At 48.2% G+C, this 18,461-nt stretch overlaps 1 protein-coding gene across 1 annotated transcript in view; it reads right to left on the reverse strand.

Moving 5' to 3' along the window:
• The window catches only part of sytl3 (synaptotagmin-like 3), a 189,476-nt gene that overhangs the window by 153,616 nt on the left and 17,399 nt on the right, over positions 1-18,461 (reverse strand). The window contains exon 2 of the mRNA XM_085981537.1: positions 14,326-14,925. Within this exon, the coding sequence (XP_085837663.1) occupies positions 14,326-14,435 (110 nt within the window). The 5' untranslated portion in view covers positions 14,436-14,925. The remainder of the gene's footprint in view (positions 1-14,325; positions 14,926-18,461) is intronic.

Raw genomic sequence — 18,461 nt, forward strand, 5'->3', positions numbered from 1 at the left:
TTAACCTAGGGGTTGCGAACCCCCCCGGCCTGGTTCCCGCCTCCACGCCATTTTAACCTAGGTGTGTCTGATTGACCTGAATCAATCCCGCCTGCAACAGGCGGGACTGGTCTTTAGGGCCCTTAAACAGCACTGATTGGCCTTTATAGTCCCATTTTAACAGGCTCTTGCCTGTTTAACCCTTTTCCCACATAAAACGCACCTGGTGGGGATGATGCCTGTGAAACCTGGCGTGAACACTATTGGCTTGCTGACTATCAGCTGCAGGTCCAACATTAAAGAGGATATTTGATCAGTCATCATTTGCAGGTGGCAGGACTTTGTTGTCTCAGGTCTGGGGCAACTTTTACCAGGCTTATCCACAGCTGTGGAAGTTTGGAGCCTGACACCCATCTCCAGTGTGACCTCCTGCGAGACCCCTCTCGCCACCCTCACTCAGCGCTTCCTCAACTGAGGCACCTACCAGAAGCATGGGAGGCCTTTTTTCCTTCCCCTCTTGGCATTAGAGGACCTTCAGCCCCATTTGCGAAATGACACACGCCACAACTGCAGAAGTTGCCATCAGAATTTTTATGAAAAACACACAACTGATGGCATTTCCACAAAATGCACAGCATTTCACCCAAGTGACTACCCTTGTGACTATTTGTGGTTTATTTTCCTCTTACGCGTGCTCCTGCATAGTGGTTCCCCTGTAGCTTCAGCAGGTGTGGAGGCCCCTTGCTCACTTTCCTGCTGCTCCTGTCTCGACACCTTTGGCGGGCGTCCTCTGGGATGGCGAGCCTGTGAGGGCTCGCCAGCAGTCTGCTGCTCCTGCGGCTGTGCAGGGGTTGAGACCTCTATCTCCGTTGGGTGTGTACTCCGGCGGGGCTCTGGCCGAGGGCTCTGCAGTGGCATGAAAGTGTGAGCGCTTGGAGAGGAGCCCCCACTTCCTTGAGGTCTGCCACCAACCTCCCTCTCATGGGTCAGGTCCCCCTCAGTGCCTGCAAGTGGCTTGAGAGCAGCTTGCTGCACATCAGCGGGGCCATGGGGACCCATATCTGCAATGGCAGTCCTACTCAGAAGGACTTCCATGAAGGTCTGGTTTCTCTGTTCAATAGATGCCCATCGCTCCTCAAGAGATGTCATTCTATTCTGAACACTCACCATGTTCTCCATACCCTGGTGACTAACCTCCTCCATGGCCGTAGCCCTCCTCTCCTCTACCGTAGCCAGCCTTACCACGGAGGCAGCAATCATTTCCACGTAGGTAGCCATCCTTTCCGTGTTGATGCGTTCATGCGCCACTTACTCCACAAAGGCTCTGCTCATGGTCGCTATGGGCTGCTCCATTCGCTCCACACTCGCAGCGACCCTAGAGACAAAACCTGCCAGAGACTCCTGCATCTGTGCCTGGAGTTCCATCACCTCTGATCTTACGGATGGAACCAGAGACAGAGGGTCGACATGCAGCTGAGCTGAGCTGGCAGAGTCCTGCGCCATCCGACAAGGACTCTCCACTGTTATCCCTGTCTCCACAATCTGCTGATGCTCATTTGTGAGCTGTGATACACCAGGTGACAACTCTACTCTATGTCCCGAAGGTCCCACCGAGGTGTGAGTGTCTACGCTGGTGCTGGGTGCGCTTATTTCTGATGACGCTGTGCCCTCAGAGGTTGCAGATTCCTCTGAGGAGTCCGGCTGCTCAGGCTCTTCCTCCTGCACCGTGGGGATGGGGGCTGTCGATGATCCTGTGGGGGAGTCAGGGAAAAAGTTAGAGATGTGATGCCAAGGTTACATGCACATTGCATTTTGCAGATGATCATAAGTCCATATGATGTAGCTTCAGAATCATTATCAGCGACTCATGCAATGCCAATGAGAGAGATGCAAAACTATTTTGTCACCAGCTTGCGGGGATGCTCCTGCCTGTCCTTCCCCAACGTCCACATCTCGGTCAGCCCCGGCAATCTCCAGGACGCCTTCCTCCCAGGGGGTGAGCTGGGCTAATGAGGGCGGCCCTCCTCCTGTCCTGGCTTGCTCTCTCCTGTTGTGAGCTCTCTTTTCCTGCAATGAGGTAGACGAGTGGAGGTTGAGTGAGAATGAAGGAGTGAGTGCAGAGATTGCATAGCATAGATACTTAGAAGGAGACAAAGATGGAGTGAGGTTGCAATACCAAGGGCCCTCCCTATGTGTTGTCAGTTGTGTTCAAAGCTTCAGAGTGAGAGGGAGTGTGAGGGCTGCATGGTGGCATAGTTCTGTGAATGTGAGCATAGAGAGAGAGGGAATGGGTAAGGGTGCGTGGATGTGAGTGTCTAGTGGGATGTGCAGGAAGAGATTGCTAAAGCTGAGTGCTGGTGAGGAAAGGCAATGGGGATCAGATTGAGGGTGATGGAAACATCATACAGTACTTACTTTTCCAGTGCGAAGCAGGTCATGGAATCTTTTCCTGCACTGCAACCACGTTCTTCGTGTTAGCCCCAAGGAGTTGACTTGACCTGTCACCTCTAGCCACACAGCCTTGATCTGGCTGGGAGGCCTCTTCCTCCCTGAAGAAGGCAAGAGGACCTCCCTGTGGGCCCTAGCACCATCCAATAATGCCTGTAGTGAAGCCTCATCAAATTTGGGTGCAGATCTGGCCCTCCCACTGGCCGTTCCTCCTGCAGGCTCCTGTGCCATCTTAATGGTGAAGGTTGGAAGCCTGCAGAGGAAGCAAGGCTTGCTGTGGACTTTAAAAGCAGCAGCAATGATGATGTCATATTCTGCGACTTTCTGACTGGAAATACTCAATTGCCAAGGCTTCCCACACGCTGGAAATCATTTGGCCAATTGAGTTAAATTTGCGTCAATCTCACAGACCCATTTACAATCGTGTTGGAATCACTAAATTCGGGGAACCCGCCAATTCCCTACACCTGAACTAAAATCGACCCCAAAGTGTCCAGGTAACTCTCCCCCTCCCTGATGCATCGCAATGTCTGCAGCTCGTACTCCAGCTCAACAATTCTGAGCCGATGTTCCTCGAGTTGCAGACACTTACTGCAGATGTGGTTGCTCGGGATGGCGATGCTCTCCACAAACTCCCACATGCTGCAGTTACGACACACCACCTACCCTGTCATCTCTACCCTTGTTTTATTTATTCATTAATTAGTTAAAGATTTTATTCAATTGATATTTTAGGTTTATTGTTTGATTATTTTAATTAGTTTAAGTTATTAATTTAATAAGTACTAGCAAGTTACAATTTCTCAGCTCTTAATTTAACCCCTTCCCTAACCTGTGACGTCACTATTTGATGTTGTTTTGAATCGGAGCCTCGCGCTGCCGCTGCTTTAATTCAGCTCGGCTCTTGGGCCGCTTTTTATCCTCTCGCCACTGCCACTGCTTTAATTCAGCTTGGCTCTCGGGACGCTCTTTATCCTCTCACCACTGCCACTGCTTTAATTCAGCTCCACTCTCGGGCCGCTCTTTATCCTCTCGCTGCTGCCACTGCTTTAATTCAGCTCCACTCTCGGGCCGCTCTTTATCCTCTCGCCACTGCCACTGCTTTAATTTAGCTCGGCTCTCGGGCCGCTCTTTATCCTCTCGCCACTGCCACTGCTTTAATTTAGCTCGGCTCTCGGGCCGCTCTTTATCCTCTCGCCACTGCCACTGCTTTAATTCAGCTCCGCTCTCAGGCCGCTCTTTATCCTCTCGCCGCTGCCGTTGCTTTAATTCAGCTCCGCTCTCGGGCCGCTCTTTATCCTCTCGCCACTGCCACTGCTTTAATTCAGCTCTGCTCTCAGGCCGCTCTTTATCCTCTCGCCGCTGCCTCTGCTTTAATTCAGCTCCGCTCTCGGGCCGCTCTTTATCCTCTCCCCGCTGCCGCATAGTCCCTTCTCCTAGTGTAGAGTGCCTCAGTGACCTCCCGGCTGCAGCAATGGCGAGCTGAGATGTTAGCTATATCTCCTGCTGCAGACTGGAAAGATCTGTAGGCGAAGAAACTGAGGTCCACGGTGATCTTGACTGCCATTGGGAGAGCCGTGGTCATCCTGCTCTGAGGCTGCAGGTCTGGTTGCAAGAGTTGGAAGGTTTCTGTGACCACCTCTTTGGTGAAGCAGAGCCTCCTAATACACTGCTCCGCAGTTAAATGGATATAAGAGAAGTGCTCTCGGAAGGCCCTAGGTGGGTAATGTAATGATCAATAACATGTCATTCTATAGTGGATACTAGGTGGAGCCGTAGAGCTGTGTAGAGCTGTATATTGCTGTATGTCTATATATATATAAGACTACATTACCCACAAGGCACTAGGCTACCCAGGAGGCAGTAGTCAAGATGGCGGCCTGCACACAGAAGTACATATGCTGAATCTCTACAGATGCTGTACCTAGAGAACGTGTACTAAATAAATGACTAGCTTAGAAGCTAGCTGTGTTCATAATAAGAATGTCTATTTATTAATGAACATAACATGGTACCAGGATTGGTAAGATCTGCTGAATATTGTGCAACGCGACATGGAGAATTTGAAGCCACCAGAACGTTTGAAACTCACAGGAAATGTCGACTACAATTGGCAGACTTTTAAACAACAATTCGAACTCTACATTGCTGCCATCGGGTTCGGTACGAAGCCAGACGCAAGGAAAGTAGCATTGCTGCTCACGGTTGCAGGCCCACAGGCGATAGAGGTATTTAATACATTTGTATTTAATCCAGAGGAGAACAGAGACAAATTAGACGATGTGCTAAAGAAATTTGATGCACATTGTTCTCCCAAAAAGAATGAGACCTATGAAAGATACATGTTCTGTTCAAGGACACAGCGGCAAGATGAGACTTTTGATAGCTTTGTGACTGATCTGAAACTGAAAGCACAGACATGTAATTTCTCTGAGCTGAAAGCATCCATGATTCGTGACCAAATTGTGTTTGGTATTCATGATAAAAGGTCAGGGAACATCTGTTGAGAGAAACCGAACTAACATTGGAAAATGCTGTGACAATATGCCAAGCCAGCGAGCTAGCTCAAAAGCATGCGAAGACTTTCAGTGAAATCAATAATGATGCGATTGTAGTAAGTGCTGCTGTCGGTGCTGTGTCCTACAAAGGGAAGAAACATGGGCAGAACAGAAATGAAAAGCAATCAGAAGAAGGAATTTTTAATTGTAAACGCTGTGGTTACAAACACCAGTTAAGACAATGCCCAGTGTTTGGAAAAATGTGCAGAAAATGTCATGGAAAGAATCACTTTGCCAAACAATGCTTTTCAAAAGTAAAAACAATGAAAGGGCAACAAGTCCAAGTTAATGTGATTGAGGACACTGATTTAAGTGAGACATTTTTTGTAGGAATGGTGTCATGTGACAATATAGAAAAGGATACAGAAAATGTGCAGCCCTCAGGAATAAACAATGCTGAACATAACGTCAATGCAGTAAAAGAGGACAAATGGACGATCCCACTGCAGGTAAATGGAGTATTAGTTACATTGAAACTAGACACTGGGGCAAAAGCAAACTTAATCAGTATGAGTGACATTAAAAACATGAAAGAAAAGCCCAAAATACAGAAAAAGTCAGTACTACTGAAGAACTACAATGGACAGAAAATAGATAGCTTAGGTGTATGCAGACTTAAAGTGACAGTCAAAGACAAAGTGCATCATCTCATGTTTTCTGTTGTGGCTGAAGGACTTGATTCACTACTGGGTGACAAGGCTTGTGAAGACTTAGAACTGGTCAAGAGAGTCTACCGTATAAACTGTGCCATAAACAGACCAGATGACTCAGTGGATTCTGTAGTAAATAATTTCCAGGATGTGTTCAAAGGATTTGGAGTTCTACCATTCACTTACAAGATCCAGCTAAAGGAGGATGCTCAGCCAGTGGTACATGCTCCACGAAGAGTTCCAGCACCCCTGCGTGACCGGCTCAAGAAAGAACTGGACAGAATGACCACACTAGGAGTCATCAGGAAAGTCGAAGAGCCAACAGACTGGGTTAACTCCATGGTATGTGTAAAGAAAAAGAACAATGATCTCAGAATGTGCATGGATCCAAAGGACTTAAATGCAAACATAAAACGTGAACACTACCAGATTCCCAAGCGAGAAGAAATCACCAGTGAAATGTCAGGTGCCAGATACTTTACAAAGCTCGATGCCTCACAAGGATTTTGGCAACTAAAACTGGATGAAGAGAGCACCAAATACTGTACCTTCAACACACCATTTGGCAGGTATTGTTTCCTCAGAATGCCTTTCGGGATAATATCTGCATCTGAAATCTTTCATAGAGCGATGGAACACATAATTGAAGGTCTGGAAGGAGTTCGGGTCTATGTTGATGACATCATCATCTGGGGCTCCACACTAAAAGAACACAATGAGAGACTGACTAAAGTGCTATAGAGCATACGCCGGAATGGACTGAAGCTCAACAAAGCCAAGTGTCAGTTTGGCGTCCAGGAAGTCACTTTCCTAGGAGATAATCTATCTGGTAAAGGAATAGAACCAGATATGGAAAAAGTAAACGCCATACTCAAAATGCCCCGACCCACTGACAAAAAAGGAGTGCTATGCATCATGGGGATGATAAACTTCATTGGAAAGTTCATTCCTAACTTGTCAGCCAAGACAGCCTGTCTGCGAGACCTGCTACATAAAACAAATGAGTTTGCATGGACAGAAAGACATGAACAAGAGTGGATGAATCTTAAAACAGTGCTGACAACCACACCTGTACTCACTTTCTTTGACCCAACAAAGAGAATCAAAGTGTCAACGGATGCATCAAAAGATGGCCTAGGCGCGGTCTTGCTACAAGCAGAGGGTGAAGATTGAAAGCCTGTTGCCTATGCCTCCAGGTCTATGACTGATTCTGAGTGTCGATACGCCCAGATTGAAAAGGAATGTCTAGGCTTGGTAGTTGGATTAGAAAAGTTTCATGGCTACATATATGGACTTCCCACCTTCACAGTTGAGACAGACCACAGCCCACTGGTTGCCATCATAAAAAAGAACCTGAATGAGATGTCTCCAAGGACTCAACGACTCATGATGAAGCTGCAAAGATATGACTTTGAACTGATCTACACACCAGGCAAATACATAGTGTTAGCAGATGCACTATCCCGAGCACCCACAATGAGTCATGTGAGCTCTACTGAAGAAGACGTGGATGTTCATGTGAGTATGGTCACTGCTGCGCTGCCCGTGTCAGACACAAAATCAAAGCAAATAGCAGAAGAAACAGTAAAAGATACAGTATTACAAACAGTAATAGAGAACATTCATCATGGTTGGCCAAAAGGTTCCTATCCAAAATATTTTCACAAGGTCAGAATTGAGTGTCGCAAGTGGACTATTACTAAAACAGAACAGAATAGTCATTCCACAGGCTCTACGTCAAGACATGCTCAAAAGGATTCATGAGGGACATTGAAAAATGCAAAAGGAGAGCAAGAGACACTGTTTATTGGCCTGGCATAAATAAGGACATTGAGAACATGATAGGCAAATGTGAGCCATGTCAGAAACACCAAAACAAACAAACAAAGGAACCAATGATAGTAGCTGACTTACCAACAGCACCATGGCAAAAGGTTGGTATGGACCTCTTTCATTTAAATGGTAAAGAATATCTAATAGTGATTGACTACTATTCTAACTATCCTGAGATGGCGCTGTTCTCAAGCACCACAGCAAGCAGTGTCATAATGCATGTGAAATCCATCTTCGCCAGACATGGTATTCCCAGGATTGCCGTTAGCGACAATGGTAACTGTAAGGAGTGGCAACAGTTTGCAGCACAATATGACTTTCAGCACATCACATCCAGTCCTTTGTATGCTCAGTCAAATGGTAAGGCAGGGAAAGGTGTTCAAGTTCTCAAGCAGCTACTGAAGAAAGCGACAGACAGCAAGTCTGATCCTTATCTCGCCCCGCTGAGCTACCGAGCCTCACCTTTAGACTCTGGTTCTTCACCTGCTGAACTACTAATGGGTCGCAAGTTGCACACCACGCTACCCTGCTGTGCAAAAGAACAGCAAAGTAAGGAACTGAGACAGAGACTTCAACTGTTAAAGCTGAAACAGAAATCATACTATGACAAGTCATCCAAAACTCTAAAACCATTGACAAGGGATGATGTTGTCAGGATTGAGGATCCAGCTGCATGGAACAGGAAAGCTACAGTTCTTGAGGAAGTACGACTAAGGTCATACACTGTTAGAGCTGAGGAAGGACAGATTCTCAGGAGGAACCGCCGTTCCCTCCTGAAAACACAAGAAACTATCCAAGAGCAGATTGATGACAATGCCGCAACTGCATCTTGTCAATCACCACCAGAACAATCTCATGAAGACACATCAGACTTACCCGTGTTGAGAAGATCCACACGTGAAGTAAAAAAGCCTGATAGACTTAGGCCTAGAAATTCATTGACGCCACTTTTGGGGCGCTAAAGTGGGGCGTCCGCTAAAGTTAGCGTCCGCCTCCAAATCTAGGCCACTTCTCCGATATTCATTAGCTTCGCCCTACTAGTTCGGGCGAGCGCTAAAACTGCTGTTGGACGCCTCTCTCTGGGCGCTAAGCCGGAGGTGGTGATCGATAGCGCCTAGGCCGGGCGCAGCGCAGGTGCGGCCATCTCGTGACTGACAGCAGACACCCTGGCGCCGGCCAGCTCTTAAGGGGGAAGGGTCGACTGTGTCTGCTGCCACGCCCTGGATAGTGGAGCCCTCCAGCTAGGCCTGAATACTGCTGCTGGACCCAAATAGCGCCTGAAGACATGGAGAAGGCCCGTGAACGTGCGCAGCGCTTCTCAGAGCGTGATCTGAGTGTGCTGCTTGCTGCTGTGGAGAAGAGGCGCCATGTTTTGTACCCGGACAATGGCAAGAAGGCGACGGTCCGCGTCTACGGGAGAGCCTGGAGGCATGTCGCCAGCAAGCTGTCAGCCAACAGCGACGTCCCCAGGACCGGTGCCCAATGCCGCAAAAAGTTAAATGACCTCACACGCATTTTCAGGGTGAGTACCCTTTCCAGTGACCTCCTCATCCTTGCATGTGCACCTCACATTATGGGCAAAGGGACCTGAAAGCTCTAATGGCCAGCCTTCATCCAGCAGCTATGGGACAGGCATGAGCATCAATTGCACATTCTGCACTTAACACACTGGCCAAGCTATTCCACCATGGGAGGCAGTGCACAGCAGATCATGGCGACACACTGGCCAAGCTATTCCACCATGGGAGGCAGTGCACAGCAGATCATGGCGACACACTGGCCAAGCTATTCCACCATGGGAGGCAGTGCACAGCAGATCATGGCGACACACTGGCCAGGCTATTCCACCATGGGAGGCAGTGCACACCAGATCATGGCGACACACTGGCCAGGCTATTCCACCATGGGAGGCAGTGCACACAAGATCACGGCGACACACTGTACTTAGAGCCCGTCCTTTCTCTTGCAGGCCAAGCTGGCGAATAATCGCAGGAGCCGGACTGTGACCGGGGGAGGACGACCCCATTTCCAGCCACTCACCGACCTGCAACATCACGTGGAGCGCCTCATGGGTCGCCGGGTGATTGGGCCCGTTGCATGTGGAGATGCCGACCCTGTTCTGGGAAGCAATGGTAAGGACATCACCTTTTGCACCTCTCTCGTCCCACTTGCGCATCAGATCTACATCCTTTGCCACTGTCCGACCAATGCGCTGAATGCCACCACTCATGCATCCCGCACTGACGCCCTCTCCTCACTCTAAAGCTACTCTTGTGCCTTCCTGCTTTCAGATGGTCAAGAGGAGGTCCCTCAACTTGCCAGTGACAGACCCTCCGAGGAGGAGCAGGAGGAGGAGCAAGAGGAAGGCGGCCCATCAGGGGAACCCTCAGCCGCGGCCACCCAGGCCAATGTAGGGGACACGTCTTCCCTGGAGGGCAGCGTGGCGGAAGTGTCGAAGGGGAGGGGAGCTCCTGGGACCTGCGTGCTGCAGAAAGGCGGGAGGGGGGTGGAAGCTCGGCGGCCTTCTCCCCAGAGGGGGGATGCGTCGGAGGGGAGTCCAATTGCTGGGCCCAGCGGCCTCCAGCAACGCAGGAAGGGTCGGCCAGCTCGGCGGCCTTCTCCCCAGAGGGAGAGTCCGGCCTCCAGTCAGGAGTTGCTCTTCGCCGAGGAGATGGAAGGCCTCGAAGACTTGTCCGCGGACTCGGAGCGCCGGCACACGGAGCTCATGGCGGTAGTGTCACGGTTGCCTGAGTCCATCGATTCCCTCTCTCGGAGTGTGGCCGAGTTCGGGCCCTTAGAGGCCACCAGTCGGGCGGAATACCGGGCAGATCTTGCAGCGACTGGCCAGGTGATTAGTGGTGCCGTCCAGTCACTGGCTGCTCTGCTGCGGGCAGTGAACAGGTCAACACGGGCACTCACTGCTGCCACACTCGCTGTGGCAGCCAGGCATCGCCAGGGCACCCGGCGCGCTGCAGCAGCACATCGGTCTGTCCCTCGGCAGATTGGTGCGCATGCTGCAGTGCTGGCCCGGGCGAGTGCCAGTGTCTCAGGCGACCAGCGAGCACCTGCCATCCGCCAGCTTGCCGCCATTCCTCCAGCCGCCACTGCCACTCCCCCAGTGGAGCTGCCAGGAGCTGCTGCAGTGACTGATGCTGGCCAGCCACAGCTGCAGCAATCAACAGCCGGCCGCTCGACGCCCAGACCTCGACTAGGCCGACCCCCAAGGGCATCTGCCGTCACGACATGTGCCCCTCAGGAGCCTGCCCCCAGCCTTGCAGCAGCCAATGGCCTTACTTTGAGGCGGAGCAGCAGGGCGGGCAGGGGCCATCCAAAGATGGCCAAGGCATCGCCCTAGCGGGCCAAATATTCGAATGTGTGGCCATTTGTGTTTGTTTCTTGAGGCCGAGAATTGGAAGTTAGTTTTTTGAAGGCCGATGATGTGATGTTTGTTTTGGATGAAGGCCGACAATGACGGCCATTTCAGTTGGCCTATTTTGTTAATCCTCCCCAGGTTGTGGGAGCGAGTAATGTGTTGGAGTGTTTTTTGTGGGTTTCCTCTGTTTTTGGTTTTCATGTGGGAAGGGCCCAGAGTTTGTACAATAAAGCATTTTATTTATTCACATTGTCCATGTTTGATCTTTGAAGTGTTTGTTGCCTTAACCGGCTGCGGGCTTGCGGAGCGGCTGCAATCATGTTCTATCATTGGCGCAAGCCATTCCCTGACAGGGGGCCTAGAAGTGACGTTCAATAAGCCGACGACGGGCGGCCCTTGGACCTTGTGCGTCCCTCCTGGGCTGGTACTCCTCGTCCTCGTCGTCCTCATGCTCCTCCTGCTCCTCCTCCTGAGGTGGTGGTCCAACATGAGGTGGCAGTGCCTGAGTCGTGCGGATAGCCAGGTTGTGCAGCATGCAGCAAACGACGACGAATTGGGAGACTCGATCCTGCGAATACTGGAGGGCTCCCCCGGAGCGATCGAGACAGCGGAACCATTGCTTGAGCACGCCGATTGTTTGTTCTATGAGGTTCCTTGTCACTTGATGGCTCTCATTGTATTCCTCTTCAGCAGGGGTCATGGGCGCGCGGAGCGGGGTCATGAGCCAGGTACACAAAGGATAGCCTTTGTCCCCGATAAGCCATCCTCTTGGGGGAGGCTGTGCCTGGAACATGTCAGCCACAGTTGTCTGTCGCAGGATAAAGGCATCGTGGCTGCTGCCTGGAAAGCCGGCATTGACAGCTAGGATGCGCTGCCTGTGGTCACACACCAGCTGTACATTGAGGGAATGGTAGCCCTTCCGGTTGCGGTAATCCTCGGCATGCTCAAGAGGTGCCCGCAAAGCCACATGCGTGCAGTCAATGGCGCCCTGCACCATGGGGAAGCCCGCTATTCTTGCAAACCCCAGTGCACGCTGCTGCTGCTTGTCCAGGGTCATGGGGAAGGAGATGAATTGATGTCTCCTTCTGAAAAGGGCTTCGGTCACCTGGCGGATGCAGCAATGCACGGCGAACTGGGAGATGTTAGCGATGTCCCCAGTTGCGGATTGGAAGGAGCCGGAGGCATAGAAGTTGAGAGCCACCGTCACCTTCACTGTCACCGACAGAGATGTCCTGCGCATCAGCTGTGGCTGCAGATCTCTCTGAAGCAGCCGGCAGATGTCTGCAACCACCTCCCTTCGGAATCGCAGCCTCCTAACACACATCGCGGCAGACATGGTCAGATAGGAGGTCTGCTGGCGGTATACCCTGCGTGGGTAAGGCCTCAGTTGGCGACGCCTGTTGCCCCCTCTGCGTCTAGCCAGGGCTGCCACTCTCTCACGGCGTCTGTAAGCCCTTCTGGCATAAGGCTGAAATTCAGCGTTGCCACCCAATGCAACCCCCATTATATGCTGGCAAACACTGAGCTCTGAATGAAGGCTAAGATAATTGGTAAGCTCTGGCCTGAGCCAAAAATACCTGTCCAAGTGTTGGTCCAAACCAGTAAACTCTCCTCCTTGGTCTCTGTCCAAAAAACCGTTGCACAAGAGTGAATACTGCAAAATGGCTGGCCTTTATACTGCTGGGTAAGTGCCCTTTAATTAGCGCTCCCCCCGGCCCGGCTGGCCTGTGTACCGTTCCACTTCACAGTTGCTCGGGACGCCCGGCGAGTGAAGTTCCGGTTTGGGGCGCACAAAGGGCGTTGCACTATTATATGACGTCATGATCTGCGCGCGCAGCAGGGCGCGTGCTAAGACTTTGCGCCGGCGCTAAATGTGTCCTGAAGTTGGGGAGAGGCGCAGATCGCGCTGCGCCCGGGCGATAAGCGCCTAGCGCTCGAGATCTACTCCCCCTAAGGCGCTAACGGCTGGCGCGCCCAACTGAATTTCTAGGCCTTAATCTTTGAGTATAATGTAAAGCTTTGAAAATGTGTTGACAGTTGTGAAAATGTTTATGTTTATAGAGCACTAACAAAAGTGTTACTGATATCATCTTTATTGTTTTTCTTGAAAGTTGATTGATATTGATTTTGTTTAGCCTCAAAGAAAGAGGGATGTAATGATCAATAACATGTCATTCTATAGTGGACACTAGGTGGAGCCGTAGAGCTGTGTAGAGCTGTATATTGCTGTATGTCTATATATATATAAGACTACATTACCCACGAGGCACTCGGCTACCCAGGAGGCAGTAGTCAAGATGGCGGCCTGCACACAGAAGTACATATGCTGAATCTCTACAGATGCTGTACCTAGAGAACGTGTACTGAATAAATGACTAGCTTAGAAGCTAGCTGTGTTCATAATAAGAATGTCTATTTATTAATGAACATAACAGGTAAGGCCTCCTGTTGAGAGCCCTCCTGACCCTCCTCCTCTCTCTGCACGCATTTTCTCATCTTCTTCACTGCCTCCGCTCCCTCTCCCGAAGATACTCGAGTGCGAGGGGACTGCCAGTAGAGCCCCCATGACTGTGAGCAAGTGTTGTGAGCAGAAGCCTTTAAATAATAATGAAGGCGTCTCCACTTCTACCTGTTACCTTAGAACCTTGAAACAAGTTTATAAAGCTACTGGAGTTACAGAAAGTTGCACAGAGCCAGTCAAACTGAGCAAACTTGTCAGCTGCAAGTAGTTGCTGATGATCCTTTTAAATACTGCTGCTAGTGCCTCCTTCCTGCTTGTCAATGCTTGCTCAGCTCATCGTACTTAAGGCATGCCGGTAAGTTGAACGGTGAAGTCCAAACTCGCAGATCGGGCATCAAGTGAGTGTTGCACACTCACTGACATCACGATCTGCATAATTTCCACGATCGCTGATATCGGCAGCGCTGCCAGCCATCCAAAAATTGTGGCCGCCATGGGACCCGCTGCCAGCTGGCGGAAGAGCAGCAGCCACCAGTTTTTTGCCCGATTATGGTGGTAACGGGTGGTACTAAACCCCCGAATTTCTAGGCCAAGGACTGGTGCACGAGATCAGTTCCATTTATTTCTATATTGTAGATAGCGAAAAATGCCATCATCATCATAATAAAGTGTCAAACCAAACCACAAAAAGCACTAATATCAAACAGACAATCTATTTGACTGATATCAGTCTGCGGATATGAATAATGAATTTGCCCGTCACTTGGGTCTTTCATATCTTACAACTGAACAAATTAATCTGCCATCAATCTTTCAAGTTAAGAGCTATGGTTTATCATTTGGTCAATACAATGGTGTAATGTTGTTTTGCTTGCAATATTTTGACTCTAACTGTTGCTTTGGCCTCACCATTCATAATTCATCATAATTCTGACACATACTTTGATGCACAGGTCATAAGTACCTCACTGCAACAACGATACTTTTCTTTCCAAGGATCAATACAATTTTTATGTTGCTCACCTTATCCGTTCTTCTTCAGCTTTTCGTAGTATTTCATCCCGATGAAGGACTTCCAGAACCTTCTCCCGTTCTATACCTTTGAGAGATTTGATATCAATTTCCAGTGTCATTCTGGTCTCTGTCCAGTGTTAGTGTCACTACTGTTTGACAGTTCAACTCCACAGTTTTTGATGCGTGAGTCAAGACAGGCTCCCAAACCCAGGGAATGAGAGAAAAGTTATCTGAATTGCACAGTAACAGCAGGTGACGACTTCTTACTGTTGTGCTGCACTTATGGATTGGCAATTTGATATCGAACTCATCTCCAGTGTATTCCCATTTCCAGTTTGAAGCATTTTTTCACACTTTCCCATTGCCACTTCATAAACTGATTGCGCCCTCTTCCTTCCAGCCTGATTCATTCAAAATGATTCTCTCTCTCTCTCTCTCTCTCGAGATGCTCACAAGTCAACAAAATGCCAAACATTGATCCTGGGTCAGTTCATGCCCATTTGCAGCATCTTTAGGAGCACAGTGAAGGGGATTCTTGTAGCAACATCCTTTGAACAGAGTGCCTTTCATGTATGAAGTGCTCTTCTGTGTCATAAGCAGCTTTGAACCCTACAAAAAGAACAAGATATAGCAACTGTCAGCCTAATGATACTTTACTGAGATAAAGTATACTGATACTTTATTGAGATGGAACACATGAATCTTATCTCAGATTTATTGATTTTGTTATAGTGCTTTCATGGTACCCACTCGTCAGGAAATTTGTCCCTTCAACTACACTCACCATAGCTTTCATTAGCACTTAATGGATGAACAAACTGAAGGGCCATTGACCGTGCATAACTACATAGCCAGCATAGAGTTATTAGCCAGCTGTAATATGTATAGTCATAAATAATTTCTCCCAGTCACAATGTATTGGAAAAACAATTTTAGCCAATTGTAAACAATTATTAATAAATAATGTATAATGGTTTGTTGGCTTTATTAAATTAAGTAAGAGCCATTTCCTCTTTGCTGAATGTTGATTCCATATCCAGACTGGCAGTTCTTGTGCTTTCCTAAGTAATGAGATAACATGACCGTAGTGATTTATGCTGATGTCTGAGGATATACCTGTAGCCATGGAGGTAATTTGGAACTTTTCCAAAACACAGTATAGTTACAACCTATTTTCACAATTATTTAGATGCTCCCAGTCTATTTCTCAATAAATTTGTAGAAATTGAATTTACAACACGGAAGGAGGCCATTCAGTCCATCGTATCTATGCCTGCAGCAGCTCTTCAACTTCAGCTTTTGACTCTAATCTCATTGATCTACCCATTTCCTGTATCTTTTTTCATTCTTCCTTTTCAAATACTTTTCGAATTCCCTTTTAGAAGATAATAGTCTCTAAACCTGAAACAGTCAGCCATCACAATAATAACAAATATTTCAATGGGCAAGGGAGGGAAAAAGGGGTTAAATTGTCCGATTGCACACTCCCAGCCCAGACGGAGCCTCAACCATTAGGCAGTGCATGTTGGTAAATCACGGTACACATGGCCAATAATTTTCTCTCTATTGAGTTAATCCTTATGGAAAATTTACTTGTAAGATTTCAAGGGGGCAGGGAAACATGCACTGATTTGTGAAGTTCAATCTTAGTTACATTTGCACAGATCAGAGTTAAGTTTAATTTTTGAAGCACTGAATGTTAGTGCCGACCTGAAACAATCGGGTTGGTTAATGGACCCATTCTGGGCGTGCATCAATACCTGCTGTAATAAGGTACAATGCTGATAAAGAGATTCCAACTGTACACCATTCTTCACACACTGATAGGACTGGTGTTCGATCTGTACAGAAATGGATGGGAACTGACTGAACTATTTTGGAGCTGGCCTTGTGGTAATTATATACTTCTAGTGATAGGAAAAGAAGACATTTAACAACAATGACAGCAACAACATGCATTTATATAGCATCTTTAACATAGAAAGACATCCCAAGGCGCTTCACAGAGGCATAATCAGACAAAAATGGATGCCGAGCCAAAAGAGGAGATATTAGAAGAGGTAACCAAAAGCTTAATCAAAGAGGTGGGTTTGAGAGGAGAGGATTTGGAGGAGTTTAGGGAAGGAATTCCAGAGAGTGGGGCCTAGACAGCTGAAGGCATGGCCGCTGATTCTGGGACAAAGGGAGGAGGGATGCGTGAGGCCAGAGTCATAGAAACATAGAAACATAGAAGATAGGAGCAGGAGTAGGCCATTCGGCCCTTCGAGCCTGCTCCGCCATTCAATGAGATCATGGCTGATCATCCAAATTCAGTACCCTGTCCCTGCCTTCTCCCCATATCCCTTGATCCCTTTAGCCTCAAGAAATATATCCAACTCTTTCCTGAATATATTTAATGAACTGGCCTCCACCGCCCTCTGTGGCAGAGAATTCCACAGGTTCACCACTCTCTGGGTGAAAAAATTCCTCCTAATTTCAGTCCTAAATGGCTTACCCCTTATCCTTAAACTATGACCCCTGGTTCTGGACTCCCCGGCCATCAGAAACATCCTTTCTGCATCTAGTCTGTCCAGACCTGACAGAATTTTATAGGTTTCGACGAAATCCCCTCTCAATCTTCTAAACTCCAGTGAGTATAAGCCCAATTGACACAATCTCTTCTCGTACGTCATTCCTGCCATCCCAGGTATCAGCCTGGTGAATCTTCGCTGCACTCCCTCCATGGCAAGAACGTCCTTCCTCAGGTAAGGTGACCAAAACTGCACACAATACTCAAGGTGCGGTCTCACCAAGGCCCTGTACAACTGCAGCAAGACATCCTTGTTCTTGTACTCGAACCCTCTTGCTACGAAGGCCAACATACCATTTGCCTTCTTAACCGCCTGCTGCACCTGCATGCTTACCTTCAGCGACTGGTGCACAAGAACACCCAGGTCTCTTTGCACTTCCCCTTCTCCCAATCTATTGCCATTCAAATAATAATCTGCCTTCCTGTTTTTGCCACCAAAGTGGATAACCTCACATTTATCCACATTATAGTGCATTTGCCATGTTTCTGCCCAATCACCCAACCTGTCCAAATCGTACTGGAGTACTGGGGTATCCTCCTCACAGCATACCCTCCCACCCAGCTTTGTGTCGTCTGCAAATTTGGAGATATTACATCCAATTCCCTCGTCCAGATCATTAATATATATTGTGAACAGCTGGGGTCCTAGGACCGATCCTTGCGGTACCCCACTAGTCACTGCCTGCCACTTGGAAAACGACCCGTTTATTCCAACTCTTTGCTTTCTGTCCGCCAACCAGTTCTCTATCCAAGTCAATACCTTGCCCCCAATCCCATGTGCCTTAATTTTGCACGCTAACCTCTTATGCGGGACCTTATCGAAAGCCTTCTGAAAGTCCAAATACACCACATCCACTGGTTCTCCCTTATCTATTTTACCAGTTACATCCTCAAAAAATTCCAGTAGATTAGTCAAGCATGATTTACCTTTTGTAAATCCATGTTGACTTTGTCCGATCCTGTCACTGCTTTCCAAGTGCACTGCTATTACATCTTTTATAATGGACTCTAGCATTTTCCCCACTACCGATGTCAGGCTTACTGGCCTATAATTCCCCGCTTTTTCTCTGCCACCTTTTTTGAATAGTGGGGTAACATTAGCTACCCTCCAATCCATGGGTACTGTTCCAGAGTCTATTGAGTTCTGGAAGATGACCAGCAATGCATCTACTATTTCTAGGGCCACTTCCTTAAATACCCTGGGATGTAGATTATCAGGCCCTGGGGGTTTATCGGCCTTCAGTCCCATCAATTTTCCTAACACCATTTCCCTACAAATACTGATTTCTTTCAATTCCACCCTTTCATCAGACCCTATGTTCTGCGGTATTTCTGGGAGGTTATTTGTGTCCTCCTTTGTGAAGACAGAACCAAAATATGTATTTAGTTGGTCTGCCATTTCTTTGCTCCCCATTATAAATTCCCCCAATTCTGACTGCAAGGGACCTACGCTTGACTTCACCAATCTTTTTCTCTTTACATATCTATAAAAGCTTTTACAGTCAGTTTTTATGTTCCCTGAAAGCTTACTCTCATATTCTATTTTCCCTTTCTTAATTAATCCCTTTGTCCTCCA

Source organism: Somniosus microcephalus, chromosome 3 (assembly GCF_052327205.1).
Source record: "Somniosus microcephalus isolate GS21.2 chromosome 3, FLI_Smic_1.0, whole genome shotgun sequence".
Taxonomy (NCBI): Eukaryota; Metazoa; Chordata; class Chondrichthyes; order Squaliformes; family Somniosidae; genus Somniosus; species Somniosus microcephalus.